At 46.1% G+C, this 22,680-nt stretch overlaps 1 protein-coding gene across 1 annotated transcript; it reads right to left on the reverse strand.

Annotated features, from left to right (window-relative positions):
- Window positions 1-701: 701 nt before the first annotated feature.
- LOC115469856 lies at window positions 702-21,381 on the reverse strand. The gene is made up of 2 exons (XM_030202579.1): window positions 20,890-21,381; window positions 702-2,657 (listed from the first exon to the last, which is right to left on the reverse strand). Exons 1-2 carry the CDS (start codon window positions 21,223-21,225, stop codon window positions 1,152-1,154), a joined length of 1,842 nt encoding a protein of 613 aa, XP_030058439.1. The 5' UTR covers window positions 21,226-21,381; the 3' UTR covers window positions 702-1,151.
- Window positions 21,382-22,680: the final 1,299 nt, after the last annotated feature.

Raw genomic sequence — 22,680 nt, forward strand, 5'->3', positions numbered from 1 at the left:
TAGCCCTCTCCTCAAGTCACTTCACTGGCTTCCTATCCGTTTCCGCATACAGTTCAAACTCCTCTTATTGACTTATAAGTACATTCACTCTGCAGCTCCTCAGTACCTCTCCACTCATCTCTCCCTACATTCTTCCCCGGGAACTCTGTTCACTGGGTAAATCTCTTATCTGCACCCTTCTCCTCCACCGCTAACTTCGGACTCCGTTCTTTTTATCTTGCTGCACCATATGCCTGGAATAGACTTCCTGAGCCGGTATGTCAAGCTCCATCTCTGGCCGTCTTCAAATCTAAGCTAAAAGCCCACCTTATCTCTTGTTTGTCCTGTTTGTCTGTCCTAATTAGATTGTAAGCTCTGTCAAGCATGGACTATCTCTTCATGTTCCTTGTATTTTTGTTTTTAATTATTTCTCTTATTTTGCATCATTGTTTTATACTAATTTGTCTTTAACTAAAATTCAGTAGTCAAAACTCTGCAAATGCCTAGAGATGTAGCACTTTCAACTTTTCAGTAGTTAGGTTCTGGTAAATTTTAGCGGTACAAAGCTGTGACAAAATCTGAACCTGATTAGTCTACCTCCAGCTGAGTTGAGATAGTGTTTCAGTGTATCTGAACTGATTTTCTAATATGTTGAAAAGTGCAAAAAATTTGAAGATTTTAATAGACATATTTTTATTGATCTTGTCTTTTTATGCCAACAAAAGGCTTACAGAGAAACAATGCTGGTCTATTAATAAATAGAAAACGACAGGAAAATGTGAATCCTACTATTAATTCTATAATATAGAAAAATATTCTGTCTGTTACTATGGGAGCACAGGATTAAAAATATTCTAACAAATATTCATTCACACATCTGGGATATTTGTAAGAGCTAGCTCCAGAACAGATACAAACAATTCCCATTTAAATTTTAAAGAAAGAGAGTCCATAGGACCAAGTCTTAACAAAACAGGAAAAATAAAATGGACAGCCAATAAACACAGAGAGAAATGGCAAGATAGGAGAAAGACAACATTTAGAAATAAACATAAAGTGAAAGCAACTGAGTCAAAAAATAAGTAAGCTGATGTTTTGCAGACTATAAAATAGTTTTAGAACTCTGAAGTATATTATAATTAACTTAACAGACATCGGCCTACCCTTGAATACTAGTCTTTTGGGTTCGTTTGTTTGCTAATGACTATAAACTTCTCTTGAGTCTCTTCCATTATGTACAAGGAATCATCTGTTTCGAATGTGGCCGTTAAGGAAGGAGACTGAGAAGACTCGAGTGGGGTTTTATTTTGTTTACTACCTGAATCCTTCCAATGGCAGTCAATCAAGGTGGAACAAGGAGGGTGATTTTCCAAACTACTTGGGGGGATATAGACAGAATGAGGTGGTTCTTTAATATATATAAAGCTTTCTGAACTTCTCTCCATTGGCAGTTGCTTGCCATTGGAATCAGTACACTCATCTTCTGTAGATTTTCCACTGGGAGCCATACTGCCAGCTGACTGTAGACATTCTTTATCTGTATTATTTGGGTCACTGATATGTACATGGTGGTTCCCTGTATACAGCTCATGCTCACCTTGTGTAGTTTCCTCTACTGGAAATTTCAAACCATCTCCATTACTTTCTGATATTTTTAGTTTACTGAAAGATGAAGACAGTTCTTGATCTATATGGTCTTTGGTTAAGTCCAGTTCGGTAGTCAGGTTATTATAGAAAATGGCATTTTCCTTCTGCTTTTTGACCTTATGAGATGTAGAATTAGGTGGATCATGGCTTGTGTCTTTAGGTGTAGCGGCATTGTTAAACGGTGAGACACTACATGTTTCCTCAGTAACTTGATTAGGTGTATATTTGTCTGAAGCTTTGCTTTTCTCAGAAGTGGCTTTAGTACCCATTTCAAATGGCTGAGAACTACTTGGACCAAAGAAGCATGGTCTGGCAGCATTTGCTTCGGCAATTAATTCCTTCAGTGCAGTAACTTCCGACAGATTTTTAGCTTTATTTTGTGGTTGTTTTTTAAATTTTTTCAAAGTAAGATCTTCCTGAAAAATGGGCTTTTGGGCAATGATGATGTCGCTATATGTATTCACGAATTCCTCACTGTCTGAACACTTACCGTGAAAGTGGCAAGAGGCAATGGCTTGATGCTCATTTCCTTGATATCCATCTGTGGTTTGATAAGTAGGTATTAATGGAAGCAAACCTCTAGTGGGAGAAAATTGAGAGAGGTGCTCCTCTTTGTTTACTCCGGTTGTTTCAAGCGGCAATTGAGTTTTGCTCAAGGGACTATGAGTTCTAGAGCGTGAGGGCATCATTTTATCTTTTCCACTAGCCACAGTTAAAGGCTCTTCCTGCAGTGGTGGGTTCTTTTTGTGCTCATTGCCATCATTGCGCCAGTACATCCGAGATCTTTGTTGGAGAATGTCCAAGAAACTGAAGTTTTCTTCATCATTTGCTCTTCCCAGGATAACTTCGAACTCATTGCGTGCAAGAAATATTTCAAATGCAGTCTCTTTTGTCTTTTGCTCATTTATGTTTTCCACAACTGAGAACTCTGTTGCCTTTGTTGGGATATAACCTATTTTCCTTAACACATTTTTCAGTGTATTTTCTGGAAGCACAGACTGTATAAAGTAGACAAAGTTGCCTGTAAAAGTCTAAAAGATCAAAGAAATAAAGAATGGGTTACATCAACAAAAATGACATAAATATTACTAAATGTTTTTTATTAAGTTTTACAAAGCAATTTTTAAATGTTTTGTAAATTTCTGTCTCTACAGTTTGTCACCTGAGTTGCTGGGAAGCAAGGGAGAACAGATTCATTCCACCATGTATTATATACATTAGCCTTAGAAATTTGGGTTCTAGGTTAGTCTAGGATTTCTACTTTCATTCTAAATAGAAAATCAAAACTGGAGTACTTAGATTGAACATAGAAGAAATATGGAAGTGTAAAATTAAGCTTAAAGGGGTTTTGTAACAAAGCACCTAGGTTAATTATTTTTAGTCCATGTATCTTTATAAAACAGCAAAAATCCTGCAGGAATTGTGCCTAGATTTAAGGAGCACTATATGTTTGTGTGTTCATTTTACAAAACACGTATAAATTGCGATGGTCAATGCTCTCCCTGACCTCCCCTGAGCACACCTACACCTAATCCTATAAACTTGCATGCCCAATTTTACGTCCAGCATGCAAAGTCATATGCACAAATTAAAGAATAGGGTCATTTGCATGCATTAAATAATTAACTGATAACTGGCATTAACTATTAATTATTGGCTGTAATTGGTGTTAATTGGCATTAGCAGTTATGTGATGAACTGCCATTAGTTGATGTTCTATAAATTGTGCATAAAGAATTTTACATGTGCAACTGCAAGGAGGGCATGGGAAAGGCAGGGGCATGAATAGCACTTTAAGTGGATAAGTTATAGAACACTAGTAGTTACACATTTACCATATTTTCATTAATAGCATGCATTATATACGTTTTTACAAACTGTGCACATTCATGCAATACTGGTATATTTTTTTTAATAAAGGGCGCTAATTACAATTAAAGCATTTGTCTTAAGGCTTTTTTCTTTTTCATTTTGCAGGTTTGCAGTAATAATGCCTACAAGAACCTAAAAAGAAAAGCCCTTAAAAACAAATGTCTTCGTTTTGCAATCAGCGCATCTTAGAAAAAGAAATTGGTGTAGCATGCATTATATATGTGGGCATGTTATACCACTAATTGCCAATAATTAGACTTTACGCCCTCACCTCACCAAGCATATTCTGTAATGTGCGCCTAATTTCTAACGCACGCAGGTAAAAAGGGACATGGCTATGGGTGGGGAAATGGGCATTCTGAAATTTACACGCATAGCTATAAAACAATGGTCCAGTGCATGTAAATGTAAGAGCCAAGTATGCCACATTTTCACTGGTGTAAATGGAGGTGTGTAGTTTTAGGCGCTGAGATATCAGCTAAGCGTATTCTAAGTACCGTGCCTAAATCTATGCGCCACTTGTAGAATATGCTTTGTCGGGATTAAGTACATAAGCATTGCCATACTGGGGCAAACCGAAGTCCATCAAGCCCAGCATGCTGTTTTCAACAGTGGCCAGAAAATGTGGTAAAGGCAGTTAGCTTAGTGGGGTTTAAAAAGGGTCTGGACAGCTTCCTAAAGGAAAAGTCCATAGACCGTTATTAAACTGACTTGGGAAAATCCACTGTTTATTTCTGGGATAAGCATCATAAGGTAAAATTATGTATCATACCTGATAATTTTCTTTCCATTAATCATAGCTGATCAATCCATAGACTGGTGGGTTGTGTCCATCTACCAGCAGGTGGAGATAGAGAGCAATCCTTTTGCCTCCCTATATGTGGTCATGTGCTGCCGGAAACTCCTCAGTATGTCGATATCCAAGCTCCATCCGCAGGACTCAGCACTTAGAGAATTACACCCACAAAGGGACACTCTGCCCAGCTCACCACCGCCGAAACTGGGGAGGGGAATTAACCCAGCTCATCCCCACACAAGTGGGGGAGGGGAATCCGTCCAGCTCATCCCCGCGGAGCGGGGGAGGGACACCACACCCGCCGATGCGGGGGGATCTGGCTTATCCTGCAACCGCAACCGCGGGAGGAGCTGACTGACCCTAACACCGCCGAAGCGGGAGGGGTACAAAGCTGCCCTACTGCCGCACGAAGCGGGAGGGAGCGCCGGCAGAATTTAAGTCTCAATCCAGCCCCGTAAAACGGAGAGGAGAGGAATGCAGCAGCTCACTGTAACACAAACTCGTCTCAACTCTTGAAGAATTCATTGAAAAACTTGAACACGAAGTCCTCCTGAACAGGAACTGAAGACTAAACTTGAACCTGAAATGCAACCAGAATATAAACAGTACAGATATCTGGGAGGGGCTATGGATTGATCAGCTATGATTAATGGAAAGAAAATGATCAGGTATGATACATAATTTGACCTTCCATATCATCATGCTGATCAATCCATAGACTGGTGGGATGTACCGAAGCAGTACTCACCCAGGGTGGGACATTGAAATCCCTGACCGCAACACTGAAGCTCCAAACCGGGCCTCCGCCCGAGCAGCCACAGTCAGTCAAGCGGTAATGCCTGGAGAAGGTATGGGCCGACGCCCAAGTTGCCGCCTTGCAAATCTCTTCCAAGGAGACGGACCCGGCCTCTGCCATCGAGGCCGCCTGAGCTCTAGTGGAGTGAGCCTTCAGCTGGATAGGCGGCACCTTCCCCGCGGCCACATAAGCCGCTGCAATGGCTTCCTTGACCCATCTTGCCACTGTAGGCTTAGCAGCCTGCAGACCCTTACGAGGACCTGCAAACAGGACAAACAGATGATCCGATTTCCGGAAATCATTGGTCACTTCCAAGTATCTGATGATGACACGTCTCACATCCAGATATTTGAGAGCAGAGTATTCCTCTGGGTAGTCCTCCCTACGAAAGGAAGGGAGACAGAGCTGCTGATTCACATGGAAGCGAGAAACAATCTTGGGCAGGAAGGAAGGCACTGTGCGAATAGTCACTCCTGCCTCAGTGAACTGCAGAAAAGGCTCTCTACATGAGAGCGCCTGGAGCTCGGAAACTCTTCTGGCTGAAGTGATAGCCACCAAAAAGACTGCTTTCAACGTCAGGTCTTTCAGAGATGCCCTCGACAAGGGTTCAAAAGGCGGCTTCTGCAAGGCTCTTAGCACCAGGTTGAGATTCCACGCAGGCACCACTGAGTGCAGAGGAGGGCGCAGGTGATTAACTCCCTTGAGAAAGCGCACCACATCTGGCTGCGAAGCCAGGGAAGCACCCTTCAGGCGGCCCCTGAAGCAAGCCAGAGCCGCTACCTGGACTTTAAGGGAACTGAGCGACAGGCCTTTCTCCAGACCTTCTTGCAGGAACGCCAACACTGAAGAAATTGGAGCAGTGAAGGGAGAAAGTGAGCCTGCTTCACACCACGCTGCAAAGATATGCCAAACCCTGGCGTAAGCAGTAGAAGTAGAGCGCTTCCTCGCTCTCAGCATAGTGGCGATGACCTTGTCTGAGAAGCCCTTCTTTCTCAGACGCTGCCGCTCAATAGCCAGGCCGTAAGACCAAAGGGGGAGGGATCCTCCATCACCACGGGACCCTGATGTAACAGGCCCTGCTCCACTGGCAGCCGCAGAGGATCGTCGACTGAGAGCCTGATCAAGTCCGCATACCAGGGACGTCTGGGCCAGTCCGGACCCACCAGGATTATCCGGCCCGGATGCTTTGCCACCCGGTCTAGCACCCTGCCCAACATGGGCCAGGGCGGGAACACATAGAGAAGCTCTTGTGTTGGCCACTGTTGGAGAAGAGCATCTACTCCCAGGGATTGAGGGTCCCGTCCTCTGCTGAAAAAGCGCGGCACTTGGCAATTGGCCGATGACGCCATCAGATCTAGGCTCGGCCGGCCCCAGCGCTTCGTGATGTCCAAGAACGCCTGAGCAGATAGCTGCCACTCTCCGGGCTCCAAGGTATGGCGACTGAGAAAGTCCGCCTTGACATTCATGACTCCAGCAATGTGGGCCGCTGACAGCTGTTCCAGGTTCGCTTCCGCCCACTGGCATAGATTCATGGCCTCCTTGGCTAGAGGGGCGCTCTTGGTACCTCCCTGGCGGTTGACATAGGCCACAGCCGTGGCATTGTCCGACAGGACCCGTACTGGCTTCAACGCCAGTACCGGGATGAACTCCAAAAGCGCCAACCGAATGGCTCTGAGTTCCAGGAGGTTGATAGACCACTTTGCCTCTGCAGGAGACCAGAGCCCCTGCGCTGTCCTTCCCAAGCAGTGGGCTCCCCAGCCCGACAAAGAGGCGTCCGTCGTGACGACAATCCACTCCGGGGTCACCAGAGGCATTCCTGCAGACAACTTGTCTGTCTGCATCCACCAGCTCAGCGCCTTGCGCACTGCTGGGTCCAAGGGAAGGCGCACAGCATAATCCTCCGACATCGGAGTCCAGCGCTGCAGCAGAGAGTGTTGTAGTGGTCTCATATGAGCCCTGGCCCAGGGCACTACTTCCATCGTGGCCGTCATAGAACCCAACAGCTGCACATAGTCCCAAGCCCGAAGAGGAGAGGCTACTAGGAACTGGTCCACCTGAGCCTGAAGCTTGACAATCCGATTGTCTGGCAGGAACACTCTGCCCACTTGGGTGTCGAATCGAACTCCCAGATACTCCAGGGACTGAGTCGGGCGCAGCTGGCTCTTCTCCCAGTTGATGATCCACCCCAGAGAGCTCAAAAGAGCAACCACCCGGTCCACAGCTTAGCCGCACTCTGCATAAGAGGGGGCTCGGATCAACCAGTCGTCCAGATAAAGATGGACTTGTACTCCTTCCTTTCGCAGGAAGGCCGCGATGACCACCATTACTTTGGAGAAGGTCCGCGGAGCAGTAGCCAACCCGAAAGGGAGGGCTCTGAACTGGAAGTGTCGGCCCAGGACTGCAAAACGCAGAAAGCGATGATGAGGAGGCCAAATGGGAATATGCAGGTACGCTTCCTTGATGTCCAAGGAAGCCAAGAACTCTCCTGCCTTCACTGCCGCTATAACAGAGCGGAGAGTCTCCATGCGAAAGTGCCGCACTTTCAAGGCCCGATTGACCCCTTTGAGGTCGAGGATAGGCCGGACAGAACCTCCTTTCTTTGGTACCACAAAGTAAATGGAGTAACGTCCCTTGCCAATCTGATTTTCTGGCACCGGAACAACCGCACCCAGGCGGATCAGGTTGTCCAAGGTCTGCTGCACTGCCACAGCTTTGACCGGAGACTTGCAGGGAGAGAGTACAAACCCGTCTCTTAAAGGTCGGCAGAACTCTAACTTGTAGCCGTCTCTGATGACTTCCAGCACCCAAGCGTCTGAAGTTACTTTGGTCCACTCGCCCAGAAATGAGGACAGGCGTCCTCCAATCTGCACTGGGCCATGGACCAGGACCCCGTCATTGGGTATGAGACCCTGGGGGAGGACCGGAGGGCGAACCTCCGGGACAGCGGTCTCTGCGAAAGGAATGCTGCTTGGGGGAGAAGTTCCTTTTGAAGGAAGAGGGGGCAGAGGAGCCCGACTTGCCCGGGCGGTACCGACGGGCTTCTTGAAACCGTCCTCTGGAGATACCGGGGCGAGCACTGGCCCGAGCCCTGACCTCTGGTAACCTCTTGCCCTTAGACGTGCTGAGATCGGTCACGATTTTGTCCAGCTCGACCCCAAAGAGCAGCTTAGCCAGGCGGGACTTAGAGGCGTGGTCCGCAGACCAATGTTTCAGCCAAAGCCAGCGCCGCGCAGAGACTGTCTGAGCCATACCTTTAGCCGAGGCTCTCAAGACATCATACAGTAAGTCTGCCAAATAAGCCAGGCCCGATTCCAGGGCCGGCCAGTCAGCCCTCAAGGAAGGATCCGAGGGGGAAGCCCGCTGCACAATCGTCAGGCACGCCCTGGCCACATAGGAGCCGCAAACTGAGGCCTGCAAACTTAAGGCAGCCGCCTCGAAGGACGACCTTAAAGCCGCTTCCAATCTTCTGTCTTGGGCGTCCTTTAGGGCCGTGCCACCTTCCACCGGCAACGCCGTTTTCTTAGTCACCGCAGTGATTAAAGAATCCACGGTAGGCCAAATAAAGGCCTCACGTTCACTTTCAGGCAAAGGATAGAGGCGGGACATAGCCCTAGCCACTTTGAGGCTCGCTTCCGGGACATCCCATTGAGCCGAAATTAAGGTGTGCATGGCATCATGCACGTGGAAGGTTCTAGGCGGGCGCTTCGTCCCCAGCATAATGGCAGAGCCAACAGGGGCTGAGGGAGAGACGTCCTCTGGCGAGGAAATCTTCAAAATGCTCATGGCCTGCAGTAACAGGTTGGGCAAATCCTCTGAGCGAAAGATCCGCGCTGCAGAGGGGTCATCCGCTCCATCCGAGCGGGAATCCGTCTCCTCCAAGGAATCCCCAAAGGACCGTTGGGAGAACTCAGATACGCTGCCCTCATCTACATCAGAGGAAACAGCGTCCTCTAAGGCCTGGGAATCCACCCGAGGGCGTTTACTTCCGGGGGCCTCAACCCCGTTATCGGACAAGGGAGAAGGGGCAGCGTTTTGCATAAGGAAGGCCTGATGCAGCAGCAAAATAAACTCGGGGGAGAAACCCCCCCAGACTGTGTATTTCAGCAGCCTGGGCCACAGCCCTAGACGCACCCTCAACCGGCGCTCGCAAGAGTGGGGGAGCAACATGCTGCGCATCCAAGATGGCGTCCGGCGCGACACTCCGCGAAGGAGCCGCGCGGGAAGAACGGCGCTTAACTTTAGCCGCTTTTTTGCCGTCGCCCAAATCAAGGGCGGCCATGGCATGAACGTCTCCCAGCTCAAGGGCGGCCCAAGAAGAAGCCGTCCGAGCAGAGTGGCCGGCCAAGATGGCGGAGGCGAGCAGCGGGGGATGGGTGTTTATGGCAGGAAAAACCGCCGCGCCGGAAGAAGACCCGGAACACTGACCGGCCTCCAAACTGACACCCAACAAGGGCGAATCAGACTTTAAAACCCCCGCATCCCCGCTAGAAGCGCACACGCGGTCTGGGGAGCGATTCTTCGAGCCCTCGCCCTCCGACGCCATAGGCCACGTGGAGATCAATCGGGGAACCCCCTGCCCGCTATAAAAAGGTAAAAATTACCTGCTTCTCGCTCCGAGCTGTAATGACCTGGTGTCCCAGTGAGTAGCTGCAATAAACGTCGAAATAAACGCCCTTAAGGACGTCCAAAATTTTTTTTTTTTTTTTAACGGAGCCAGCGGGAGGGGGGAGAAAAGGAGGAACCTGGCGCCACCAGGTTTGCACTTGCTCAAGAAGAGCCCTCAACCCCAGGCACTCAACAAAACCTAAAAATTAGGCTTGGAGGCCTAGCCAGAGCTGCTGCTGTGTGTGACCACCACCTGCTGAGATAGAGAACATACTGAGGAGTTTCCGGCAGCACATGACCACATATAGGGAGGCAAAAGGATTGCTCTCTATCTCCACCTGCTGGTAGATGGACACAACCCACCAGTCTATGGATTGATCAGCATGATGATATGGAAAATGTATTGAGCTTTTCTGGGATCTTGCCAGGTATTTGTGACCTGGATTGGCCACTGCTGGAAACAGGATACTGGGCTTCATGGACCTTTGGTCTGTCCCAGTGTGGCAATACTTTTGACTCTCCCCCTATATGTATAAAAACATGGTAACTACCTGACAATAAGGCGCAAGCATTTACACCAGCAGCCTTTGAGCCAACATATGTGCTCACACCTAAAGTCAGGTGCACAACTTTAGATTTATGCTAGTATTTTAACACGGCAACTGCGTTCACAATTGCCGTTATAGCAATCTATAGAGAATTAGCCCCCTATTGTCTAACTATGTGCCAGCTTACATTACCCATACTTTCAGGTATGACAGTTTTATAAGAGGCTTTTTCCATGTGGAAGAGATTTATAAAAATCAACCTCCAAACAGTTTGTCTATGCTGAATATTATCATTCAAACAGAACATAAGAGGAAAGGATAGGTATTAATGCTTAAATGAAGGTGCAAACTTGTTAACAGGCAGAGTCATTTTGGGGCATTTTTACTAAGGTGCGGCAGGAAGTTAATGGGTTTTCCCCACAGCCATAACACGGTTGATTTTCCATGTTCTGTATTAATGGCCATGCACTAATGCTGCCATTGGCACACAGCCATTACTAAAAATTACCATGTAAGCACTTACCACCACCCATTCTGTAGGCGGTAAGGGTGCTAATTCTGCCCTAACCAGTTAGTATGTAGCTGTGCTAACTGATTAGCGAAGGAACAGCCCGACATGTCCCCCCCCCCAAAAAAAAAAAAAAAAAATTGGAATTTTTTTTTGGATGTTGATTAGCACGCGCTAAAATGGCACTGACTGCAGAATTCCTGAGCACATCCTGCGGAACATTATTTTAAGTACATCAGATGCGTGTTGGTACCAGGGGCGTAGCTAAGTGGGGTCACGGGGGCACGGGCCCCCACAGATTACGCCCTGGCCCCCTCTACATTTGACCCCCCACTCCACCGTCGCCCCCGCCGCATCAGGTACCTTGTTTGCTGGCAGGGGTCCCCAAACCCTGCCAGCCGAACAGTTTTCTTCAGCGCCAGTCGATTCTGGCGCCTTCATTGTGGGATCATCTGTTTCGTGCATGTAGCCCTGTGCAGGACGTAAGGCATCAGAAACAGATGATCCCACAACGAAGGCGCCGGAGTCGACCGGCGCTGAAGAAGACTCTTCAGCTGGCGGAGATTGGGGACCCCTGCCAGCAAACAAGGTACCTGATGCGGTGGTGGGGCAGGCGGCGGGTTTGCGGTCCAAAGTGGCTGGGGGGGGGGGGGTCGGCAGCGGCGGGAGGCGGAACAGTGCCCCCCACCTCGGGCTCTGCCCCCCCCCTCCCGCCGAGGTCTTGCTACACCCTTGGTTCGGACCCAACACAGCTTAGTAAAACAGCCCTTTTGTTTGCTAGGGACCTCACAAATCTGGTTTTCAGGATTTCAACAATGAATATGCATGATATTATTTGCATGCTTAGGGAGTGAGAGATATGTAGAAAGGATCAGGTAATGATTCACTGAGCTACCCTTTAGTCAAGGCCTTCTGGAGTGATAAAGCAGCCAGACAGAAGCACAAACTCCTTTTTTGTGTAAAACCGATCTATAAATCTGAGCCCACATCCAAAAGTGCCAAGCTTTGTCTCAGACTCACCAATGAATGCCAGGTCCAAAGTGATCATCGCTTTGGGAACCAGGAGATGCACTACTGACTGGCCACCCCAACTGATTATATATGCAAGAAAAGATGTCTGCATTTGTGCTACTAAACAAAGCTAAGTAAATCTTATCATTATCCCCACAATTCCCTGTGCAGTTTTAATTTTTTTTCTCTTTCTTTTTCCTCTCTAGGGTAATTAATTGGGAGGTTTATCAATATAGCTGCACTTTTGCCTAAGTACTGCACAATTCAATTGAATCCATCATGTGTGAATATTTCTCATGTACATTCATTGTGGAATTTCTGAAGTCCCAACTATGTTGCAGCTCTTATGGACCAGATTTGGGGACCCTGTCATAGCTTTGTTAGTTCAAGCCTACTACTACAAGTAGTGTTTGCAGCACCAAGCTGCTACCCAATGGTAGCTTGATTCTGTCTCCCCCCATCAGCTCTCATTGTCACTATATTAGATCTGTGGTTATTAGCTCCCGATAGTAACTGATCTCTGCTAGCTGGGAATAGTTATTTCTGGGTCTTTGCATAACCCTCTTGCTGTTCCTATGCAGTTATCTTCAGTTTTATTCCAGTCTTTATTTCCTCCTGCTTTGGGTTCCTGTTCTGTGCTTGCTTGGGCGCTGTCGGCTCACTCATTCGCTCCTACTTTTCCCTTGCCTTAACTCCTTTGGACTAAACTTTATTTCTGCAGTACTTTTACCTGCTTACTGTGTTCTGGCGGGAACTACAGTGGAAGACTGCAGCACGACTTATTTTCCGCCAAAATCGTTTTACCCACACTAGCCCACTCCCCAAGTCACTTCACTGGCTCCCTATCCACTTCCGCGTACAGTTCAAACTTCTCTTACTGACTTTTAAATGCATCCATTCTGCAGCCCCCCATTACCTCTCCTCTCTCATCTCTCCCTACATTCCTCCCCGTGAACTCCGCTCACTGGACAAATCTCTCTTGTCGTCCCCCTTCTCCTCCACTGCTAATTCCAGGCTTTGTTCCTTTTCCCTCGCGGCACCTTATGCCTGGAATGGACTTCCTGAGCCTGTACGCCTAACTCCATCTCTATCTGTTTTCAAATCTATGCTGAAAACCCACCTTTTCACCACTGCTTTTGGCTCCTAACCACTACTCAATTCCCCTATCCTTGTTCCTTCTCACCCAGTACTTTCCTCGCCCTTAATTGTCTTGTCTGTCTGTATTTTTAGATTGTAAGCTCTATCGAGCAGGGACTGTCTCTCTGTGTCAGGTGTTCAGCGCTGCGTGCGTCTGGTAGCACTATACAAATGTTAATAATAATAATTGTGACGTCAGGGCTGCAAGGGTGCATGGTATATAGGAGAGTTATAACATATGAGAAATCCTTGAGCTAGTGTTAGAAGAAGGATTATGATACTACAGCTCCAATGAGGGATAGTTCCACGTGAGCTGGAAGCCCACAGGCACAGGAAATAAGTACTGGGCCCCCCAAAAAAGGAAATGTGATTGAGATTTTTGATGTGAAATTTATTTTTTAATAGAAATCAATATTTTTTTTTTTTTTGGGGGGGGGGGGGCTTATTAATATGGACTACTGTTAAGATGTTATTTTACCACTATCTCATGCTATGTTAGCACACATCCTATTTTATGTAATGAGATCTAGAGTTTGATTCCCACTTCAGGCACAGCTCCTTGTGACTCTGGGCAAGTCACTTAACCCTCCATTGCCCCTGGTACAAATAAGTACCTGTATATGTAAGCCGCATTGAGCCTGCCATGAGAGGGAAAGCGCGGGGTACAAATGTAACTAAAATAAAAATAACTGGGGTTAACAGTAAAATAACAGCAGCCCACACTGGTAACTTTACTTAGACAAAAAAAGCTTATTGCGCTACTCATGACAGGTTATACTAATACAAGTCAGAAGCTATTTGGTATTTTTTAAAAGCCAGACATCTTTATCTTCAGCTAATTTTGACAATTACAATAACTCTCCTTCTGCTAGAACGTTACTTCGTTATTTTTCTGATAAAATAAGTCAAACTGCGGCCTTTAGTGCTCCTGATTTAGACACAGTAATTGACTTTTTAAAGATCAATGATCTCTCTAAATCAGCTATTTCCATGGATAGGATTTGGAATTCTTGTCCATCGATTGATTCTCTTAAGATCAAGTCTTTATTAGGTAAACGGTCTTCTGCCTCTTTATTAGATAATTGTCCATTTTTTTAATGTATTCATAACCGATACAAATTAAAACGGATAACAAAAATCCCCCAACACAAAAGAACAACCCCCTTCCCCCCCCCCCCCCCCCAAAAAACCCCAAAAACTCATAGAGATGCAGGGTAAAAAGCATAACAAAAACATTAAGTCACAAAATAATAATGTACATTGAAGCATAGAGCAAAGCCATCAAACTGTATAAGCCAACAGTGGCCGACTGGGCAAACGCAGTACTAGAACTACAGCAATCAATTAAGAACACAAGTGTTCATACAGCTCCACCTAATTAACAGCGGAAGAGATATCCATGTTAATCCAACCTAGAAAAGCCTCCCCCTGCTTATCAAAGGAGTGAAAATATCCTTGCTTGGCAGAACTAAGTTTACTAAGGTAGTACGCTCAACAACGATTTCGCTTAATAGTCTCAAACTGTGGAACATTCTTAGAAGTCCAGCACCTGGCAAGCTCTCATTGAATGATAGCCAAACAAGGGAACAGAATCTGAAGTTCTGGAGGGGTCAAACCAGGAGGCTCCCACTGTAACAAAAATAGCTTAGGGTCCCAAGGTAATGATACATGTAACAGTTATTAAGCAGTTGTAAGCAATTCATCCAAAATAATTGTACCACAGGGCACTCCCACCAGACATGGAAAAAGGTACCCATTCCTCCACACCCCTGCCAGCAAGTTGACGAGGATATGCCAGAGTATTTGGATACCAGAGCTGGACAGCGATATGACCTATATAATACCTTTACACCCTATTCCACCAGATTTGCTGAAATTTTTTCTGATGAATAGATTCCCAATCTTTAGCTGTAAGAGAGCTGCCCAAATCCTTCTCCCACTGTGATACAGGTATATGTGAGGAAGAATCATAAAAGATCTACAGCCACTACTTCAGGAGGATGAATTACTGAAAGAGATATTCCCAGCTTCACCTATGCTAGCCTTCTGACAACTACCAAATCTGAAACAAAAATTAGTGAAAACAAAACTCCCAGTAGAAACTGAAAAAGAGAATGGAATACGTCCCTGGAAGATATCAAGCTGAAAACTGTACCAACATGTATCACAGGATCCCCCAGTCACTTATATGGGAAAAACATTCGGCATACAGGGACCCTACACATGCTGTTCTTCAAATGTTGTGTATACTGGTCAATGCAAAAAATGTGAAAAAGGTTGCTATGTTGGAGAGACAGGCGAAATGCACAAGAAACTATAGTGCTAACCAGGGCGACACCTCTGTAGGACAGCATTTTGCCAGAGTAGAGAGCACTGCACTAATGACTTTATGGTAAGAATACTAAAATGAAATTTCAAAACCATCCAGGAACGTAAAACCTTTGAAGTTAAAATGATGAAATATTTTAGCATATATATATAACAAATACAGCAAAGATGACACCAAAAAGGATAATGTTATATGATGTACAAAACTCAGGTTTATTTGAAACATCCAAATACCCGACACGAAACATGTTTCGGCCACAACAACCTGCGTTAGGAGTCTTACAACCGGATGTCCTCTAACACTTTAACTCTGAGAATCTAGCACGATAGGTAAACACACCTTCTGTAATACACTGGTTATTTCACCTATACACGTCACTGAAATAGGTACTGTCGTCTGAACACAGAGAGTTCAGCACCTTAACATTCATGATTACCACTTTACAAGAAGCAACAGCCATAACAAATTTGAGGTGAAATCCTAACTCACTAACCCCAGATATATCATCCAACTCTTGCAAACCCCCAAAACACTTAAAATAAAATACCTTCCCAACACCCACCCCCCCTTGAAAAAATCCCTCCCCCCACCCAATCTCAAACCTCTCCCCTCAGAGGTAAAGAAAAATAGAAAAACACCAGAAAGGACCCTACCACACCAGGAAACTCAGTCTGCTTGTATAAAATGTTTTATCGACTGCCCCAACTAGCAAGTAACCGACTCACTGATTCCAACACACAGAAATCTAAGCGGACCCCCCAGTCTCAATACTGCCTGTAGAAGCAAACATCATCAGTTCAAGTCTCTCCGCGAGAAGACAAAGTGGATATCCAATTCAGCACTCCTCAGTTCACTTGACAGGATTCTGGTCTATAGCAGGACGTTTTGGTTGATGTCGGAGCCTCTCCTTGCCAACAGGCACCCTCTGCCATCACGGCACTACTTCACTTTGGCTCCTAGAGATGGAACAGGATCCTCCTCTGTCCACAAATCCAACTGATGCAATTCTTGTATCGCTGACTCTTTGGACGTAACTCGGCCAGTCTTCTCTCAAAATTTGAAGACCAACCCAAAAGAGAAGATTCATTTGTAGCAGATCTACCGACCAATCGCTAAGATTCCTTTCCTGGCAAAACGTATAGACTGGACAGTCTGCACTCAACTCAATGACTGTCTAATTGAAAGTAATTGGCTACACACATGTCCATATGGCTTTAGTCCTGGATACGGAACAGAGACAGTTCTTGTGTCCCATCTTGCTGATCTGCACAGAAACCATGACAGAGGATCTGCCTTGATACTAGTGTTACTGGATTCTTGGCAGCCTTTGCCAATGTGGATCAGAATATCATGCTTACAAGACTGGCAGAAGAAACAGGTATCAGTGGCACAGTATTTACTTGGTTCAAACCCTGTTTGTCAGATAGGCGGAGTAGTCTAGTGGTTAGTGCAGTGGACTATGATCCTGGGGAACTGATTTCGATTCCTACTGCAGCTCCTTGTGACTCTGGGCAAGTCACTTAACCCTCCATTGCCCCTGGTACAAAATAAGTACCTGAATATATGTAAACCGCTTTGAATGTAGTTGCAAAAACCTCAGAAAGGCGGTATAGCAAGTCCCATCATTACCTTGGGCACTGAACTGTAGGGTGCCACAGGGATCCACCCATTTTAATATCTACCTCAAGCCTCTGGCTGAGCTGCTTCGGTCAATGGACATAAAATTCTACATCAATGCCGATGATGTGCAGCTACTCACTCATACCCATTGAACCATATCTACCCACAGCTCAGAGTAAACTGCCTGCCTGCAACTCAGGAATGGGCAAACAACAACAAACTCTGCCTGAACCCAAGTAAAACACAAGTGGACAAATAGCAGACTTCAAAATACCTTTTGGGACTCTTCCTAAAATGACAGGTCAGGAATCTTGGGATAGTGCTAGGACTCATCACACACTATGATCCTGCAAATTCAAACAACCTTCAAAAATTGTCTATCACCTGCGGCAGCTATGAAATCACTCTCCATATATTGAAAAGAGGAGTCTGACCACAGTGGTCCATGCCATGATAACATTATTGCTCCTCCTTGCTCCCCCCCCCCCCACGCAACACCTCTCTCCCTCCTTGCTCCTCCCACGCAGCACCTCTCTCCTTGACCGCATGCAATGCAACCTCTTCCTCCCCAAAACCTAACCCTTCCCCTCCCCAATGCAGTATCAGAAATCCTGGCATTCAACTATTTTATTGATTGCACAAACACTCCAGCTTGTTTTAATAGCAAATATCTTTATTAAAAAAATATGTGCTTTTACCCTGAGCACTTATCCTATTTAAAAACAATAATACCCACTCACTCATTCCCCTTTCACTCGTAGTACCTGACTAACATCACTCCAAGTTCTCTTGCTAAAATATACAAACAATGATGTTACACTTAGTTATTACATTCTCCTAAAGTATCAAATTGCTAGTAGTTTCCTTTTGGATTTCTCGTCCCGGCTTTCCACTCGGGTACTCTATATATTTTGACTCTGAAGATATCACAAATAAATCGATGTATGATAGTCTATAAAGCAATCCACCGTATAGTGTGATATAAAGTCTTTAAGTCCTCCACAGGTACACGGTGAAGGAATGGGTTAGTCACTCCTAGATTTGTCATCAGCTGTTCCTTATACAAATGTTGGTTCCCCAATGCAGGACCGCATTTCGCTCACTTCATCAGGAGGAACCACCACACCATCTAAAACAACACAAACCCATTACCACCCCTCTATACTCGAATTCTTATCTCTATATATAAAAGGCACCACCAACGTTCTATGAAGCCTCCAGCCGGAAGTGTGAAGGGGGAGAGATATCCGGTTTCCCCATGAGTGTCTGCCCCACCCTCGCTCTCTCTGTAACACAAACGGTGAAGGAAAAACCACAGCAAAGCACGAAATCAAATCGCTCTCTCTGTAACAGTGAAGGACTCAGAGGGGGGAGGGGAGAGAGGGCATGGACACACAAACTCCCACATGCACACAGAAGAAAACCTTGCTAGCCCCCCGTTTCATTTGCATCAGAAACGGGGCTTTTTTACTAGTATCTCACTAAATCACAATATACCCTCAATAATTCCACTTACTTTATTCAATTCAATTCTGCATGCCAGAATGAGACATCTCAGCTCGGGAGCCAACACCTGCAGCACTGAAACTATCTGGGGAGGTTAGAACGCCATCTTTAAATGCTCACGCCATGTATCACCCCACCTACTTTTCTAAAAGGGACAATACCTCAAACCCATTCTACCTCCTGATTAAGCCCTGCAGGAGCCACTGTTCCCCACGTGTATATGTACCGTTGCTCAATAGATAATAAACGAAAACTGATGTTACCCCCCTTACTGTTACTTAGAGGGATCCGTGTCAAAATCACACACCTAAGTTCTTCTATCGTGTGATTAAGTTCATCCCAATGAGCAACGAGAGGATTAATCATCTTCTTGAGCCGTAAATTACTAACATGCTCAGCTAGCCTGTTCTTTAATTGGCGTTTAGTATGCCCTATGCAGTAAAGACCACAAGGGCATATAATACAATATACTACCTGTGAACTAGTACAACAGGTCTTTTGCCGTAGTGTAAACACCTTATCACTATGGGGTATAGGAATGGTCCCAGTATCCAAGGAATATTGGCAGTATACATATTTCCCACAAGGGGAGTGTCTGCCCTCCTCCATAATCCTTCTAGGTCTCTTCAACAATTCCCCACATTCGCTTGGCGTCTATACGCCACCTTAGGGCGTTCCCTGAATTCTGGGTGGACTGAGAGCACGTGCCAATACCTGTGTATAATCCCACAGATAGTGGACACCTTCTGTGAAAATGGAATAACGCATGCCAATGCTTTTTGAGGAGGTCTTGGCTTTGACAAAAACAACCACGACCGGTGGGTATAAAGGGCCCTTTTAAACGCTTTCTTGAGGACCCCCAAAGGGTATCCGCGGGCTCTGAACCTCTCAATCATAATTTTAGCCTGCTTCTTAAATTCCAAAGTAGATGAACACAATCGTCTTAATCGCAACAACTGACCGACAGGTACACCCCGCTTTAAACCATAATGATGAAAGCTTTGGTAATGTAATAAGGTGTTACGGTCGGTAGGTTTTCGAAAAATAGTGGTAATGAAACCACCATTAACTGTTCTACTGAATTTAATATCAAGGAACTCCAATTCATCCTGGGTTATTCTAGAAGTAAACTTAATATTAGAGTCCACGGTGTTTAAATACCACAAGAAGGCCCGCAATTCTGCGATAGGTCGCCGCCAAAACAATACCACGTCATCAATATATCGCTTCCATGACACGACATACCTGCACCACTGAGACTCATACACATGCCTTCTCTCAAACTGAGTCATGTAGAGGCAAGCTAAAGAGGGCGCTACAGTCGCCCCCATAGCTACCCCTTGGATCTGTTTATAAAATTGATCCTCAAATTCAAAATAATTATGGCATACCACCCACGTCAACAGCTGTTTTAACACCTCAATTTTTGATTCCGGCATGTGCATCCTCTCAAATTGGTCACAGGCTATCTGTATGGCTTTGTCCTGAGGGATGTTTGTATATAGGGCAACATCAGTTTTCGTTTATTATCTATTGAGCAACGGTACATATACACGTGGGGAACAGTGGCTCCTGCAGGGCTTAATCAGGAGGTAGAATGGGTTTGAGGTATTGTCCCTTTAAGAAAAGTAAGTGGGGTGATACATGGCGTGAGCATTTAAAGATGGCGTTCTAAACTCTCCAGATAGTTTCAGTGCTGCAGGTGTTGGCTCCCGAGCTGAGATGTCTCATTCTGGCGTGCAGAATTGTATTGAATAAAGTAAGTGGAATTATTGAGGGTATATTGTGATTTAGTGAGATATAAGAATTCGAGTATAGAAGGGTGGTAATGGATTTGTGTTGTTTTAGATGGTGTGGTGGTTCCTCCTGATGAAGTGAGCGAAATGCGGTCCTGCATTGGGGAACCGACATTTGTATAAGGAACAGCTGATGACAAATCCAGGAGTGACTAACCCATTCCTTCACCGTGTACCTGTGGAGGACTTAAAGACTTTATATCACACTATATGGTGGATTGCTTTATAGACTATCATACATCGATTTATTTGTGATATCTTCAGAGTCAAAATATATAGAGTACCTGAGTGGAAAGCCGGGATGAGAAATCCAAGAGGAAACTACTAGCAATTTGATACTTTAGGAGAATGTAATAACTAAGTGTAACATCATTGTTTGTATATTTTAGCAAGAGAACTTGGAGTGATGTTAGTCAGGTACTACGAGTGAATGAGGAATGAGTCAGTGGGTATTATTGTTTTTAAATAGGATAAGTGCTCAGGGTAAAAGCACATATTTTTTCAATAAAGATATTTGCTATTAAAACAAGCTGGAGTGTTTGTGCAATCAATAATATTGAGTAACTCCAGCAACTCTAACGTGTCCCTATCTAATAATATTCAACTATTTTATCCAGATGAGATAGTAGCTTTCTAAATTGTAACTGGGCTTGAACTTTAGTTTGGTGAGGTGACTCCTCTGTGAAAAATAAATGACAGTGGATTAAAAATCCGATCTTGATTCTCCCTTAAATCTTACCTTGAGCGTCCGAATTTCTTTTCGCCAGGGGGAGAGAAAAAGATTGACACAGATGAGTTCCAGAACTTCAAAGGCTTTCATTAGGCTTTTCAGCCCATTTTGTGCAGGCTCCTCCCTCGTTTTAAGGCACTCCTCTGCAATGCTGTAAAAATCAACAACCTGTAATCCTCCTTCACAAGTCCACGATTCGGAGCCCAGGCATTCTTTGGCTTTCTCTTTTAAACTGGCTCTGTTGCATATACAAAGCTTGCCTTCTAACCAAGCTGCTTCATAGAAGGCAATATATTCCTGAAAAAGTTCTGTCTTACTGAAAGGCTCTGCCCCAGGAGCCTTCATGTTCGACTCAGAACTGCTGGCTGGCGTTTATTTTTAAAGCCACGAGCTGAAGCTCAGAACAGGGAAGTGGTCGTCCTACACCACCACAGCATCAAGAAGCTTCTTTTCTTCCAACCTCTACACAGGACTCTCCTAGGCTGATTAAATCCATTTTTTTTAGTGCTCCGCCACGATTGGGCAGCTGGCTGCAGTGTCATGGGCTGATTGGCCGGGGGGTTCTGTCAATCCACCTCTGCTGATAGGCGTGAGCTCTTTGGATGAGGAAGTGTCTGTAAGGTAAAGGGGAAGTGAAAGCGAAAGTGAAACTTGCAATGAGGTGGGCTCCTGCGAGTCCGGCGGGCAGCATGGGAAGAAGGGAATGAAATTCGAAGACAGGCAGGAGGACACCATGTGCGTGACGTCCCCTTGGAATGCGCGGGACCTGGCCGCTGGCGTCACTCGGCACCTGCTGTCTTCTTCCCGGCGGCGCCCCCGTGCAGCGCTGGGCTGGCCCGTCGCACAACGAGACCTCGCTAAACCGCCTCATGCTCATGCTGTGCATGCTGTCAGTCAGTGTTGCCAGGTGGAAAATTTTTTTCCCACCCAAACGAGCCCAAATCCAGCCCAAAACCCGCCCAAACTCAAACCCCGCCCCTGACACCCCCACCCCCGCGTCATCACCCCCGCCCCCGCCGTTATCAACCCCGCCCCGCCGTCACTGGCCCCGCCCAACATGTCACTAACCCCGCCCCCCCACGGCCGAAAAAACCGCCCGAAAAACCGCAGAAAAGAAAAAAAAGAAGCCCAAAAAACCGCGACCCGCCGCGGGCAAAAATTTCCCGCGGCGGGTCGTGGAAAACCGCCCAATTGGGCGGTAAAACCGCCCACCTGGCAACACTGCTGTCAGTGTGCCGCAGCCTCGTGCTCTGCGCACGCCTGTTACTGTTGCCAAATGGAGAAAATTTGTCATGCCCAAAGCCAGCCCAAAACCACACCAAGTCAATTTACATGTGAATGACATCATTAATAAATATTAATGAGGCAATTTGCATAAAGCCGCGGTGGGCAAACAAACTGCCGGCGGGGCTTAAAATAGCCGCCCCAAATCCCGCAACCCGCACACGGCATGAAAAAGCCGCAGCGGCTCGTGGAAAGGAGCCCAATTGGGCGAGAAACCCCCAGCCCTGGCAAGTCTTCTTCTGCAGCCCGCAGCTGGCGCAGACCATGGTGCTGCACCAGCACGGCGGGTGCGCCTCCTCCTCGCCGACAGTATACATTATTTATAATGTAAAGAGCCACACGACTTTCACAATCATTGTTAGGGGTAAATTTAAAATTGTAACGTGTCTTTCCTCTTCCATCTCCTCGACTTGTTGCCTTTCCCCAGCATCTGCCCCTTTTTCTTCCTCACACGTCTTTCAATTTCCCGATACCACGTTTTCTTCTTCCCTGATCTTGGCAGGGCTTATGTCCCAG

Source organism: Microcaecilia unicolor, chromosome 5, assembly GCF_901765095.1.
Source record: "Microcaecilia unicolor chromosome 5, aMicUni1.1, whole genome shotgun sequence".
NCBI classification, from domain to species: Eukaryota; Metazoa; Chordata; class Amphibia; order Gymnophiona; family Siphonopidae; genus Microcaecilia; species Microcaecilia unicolor.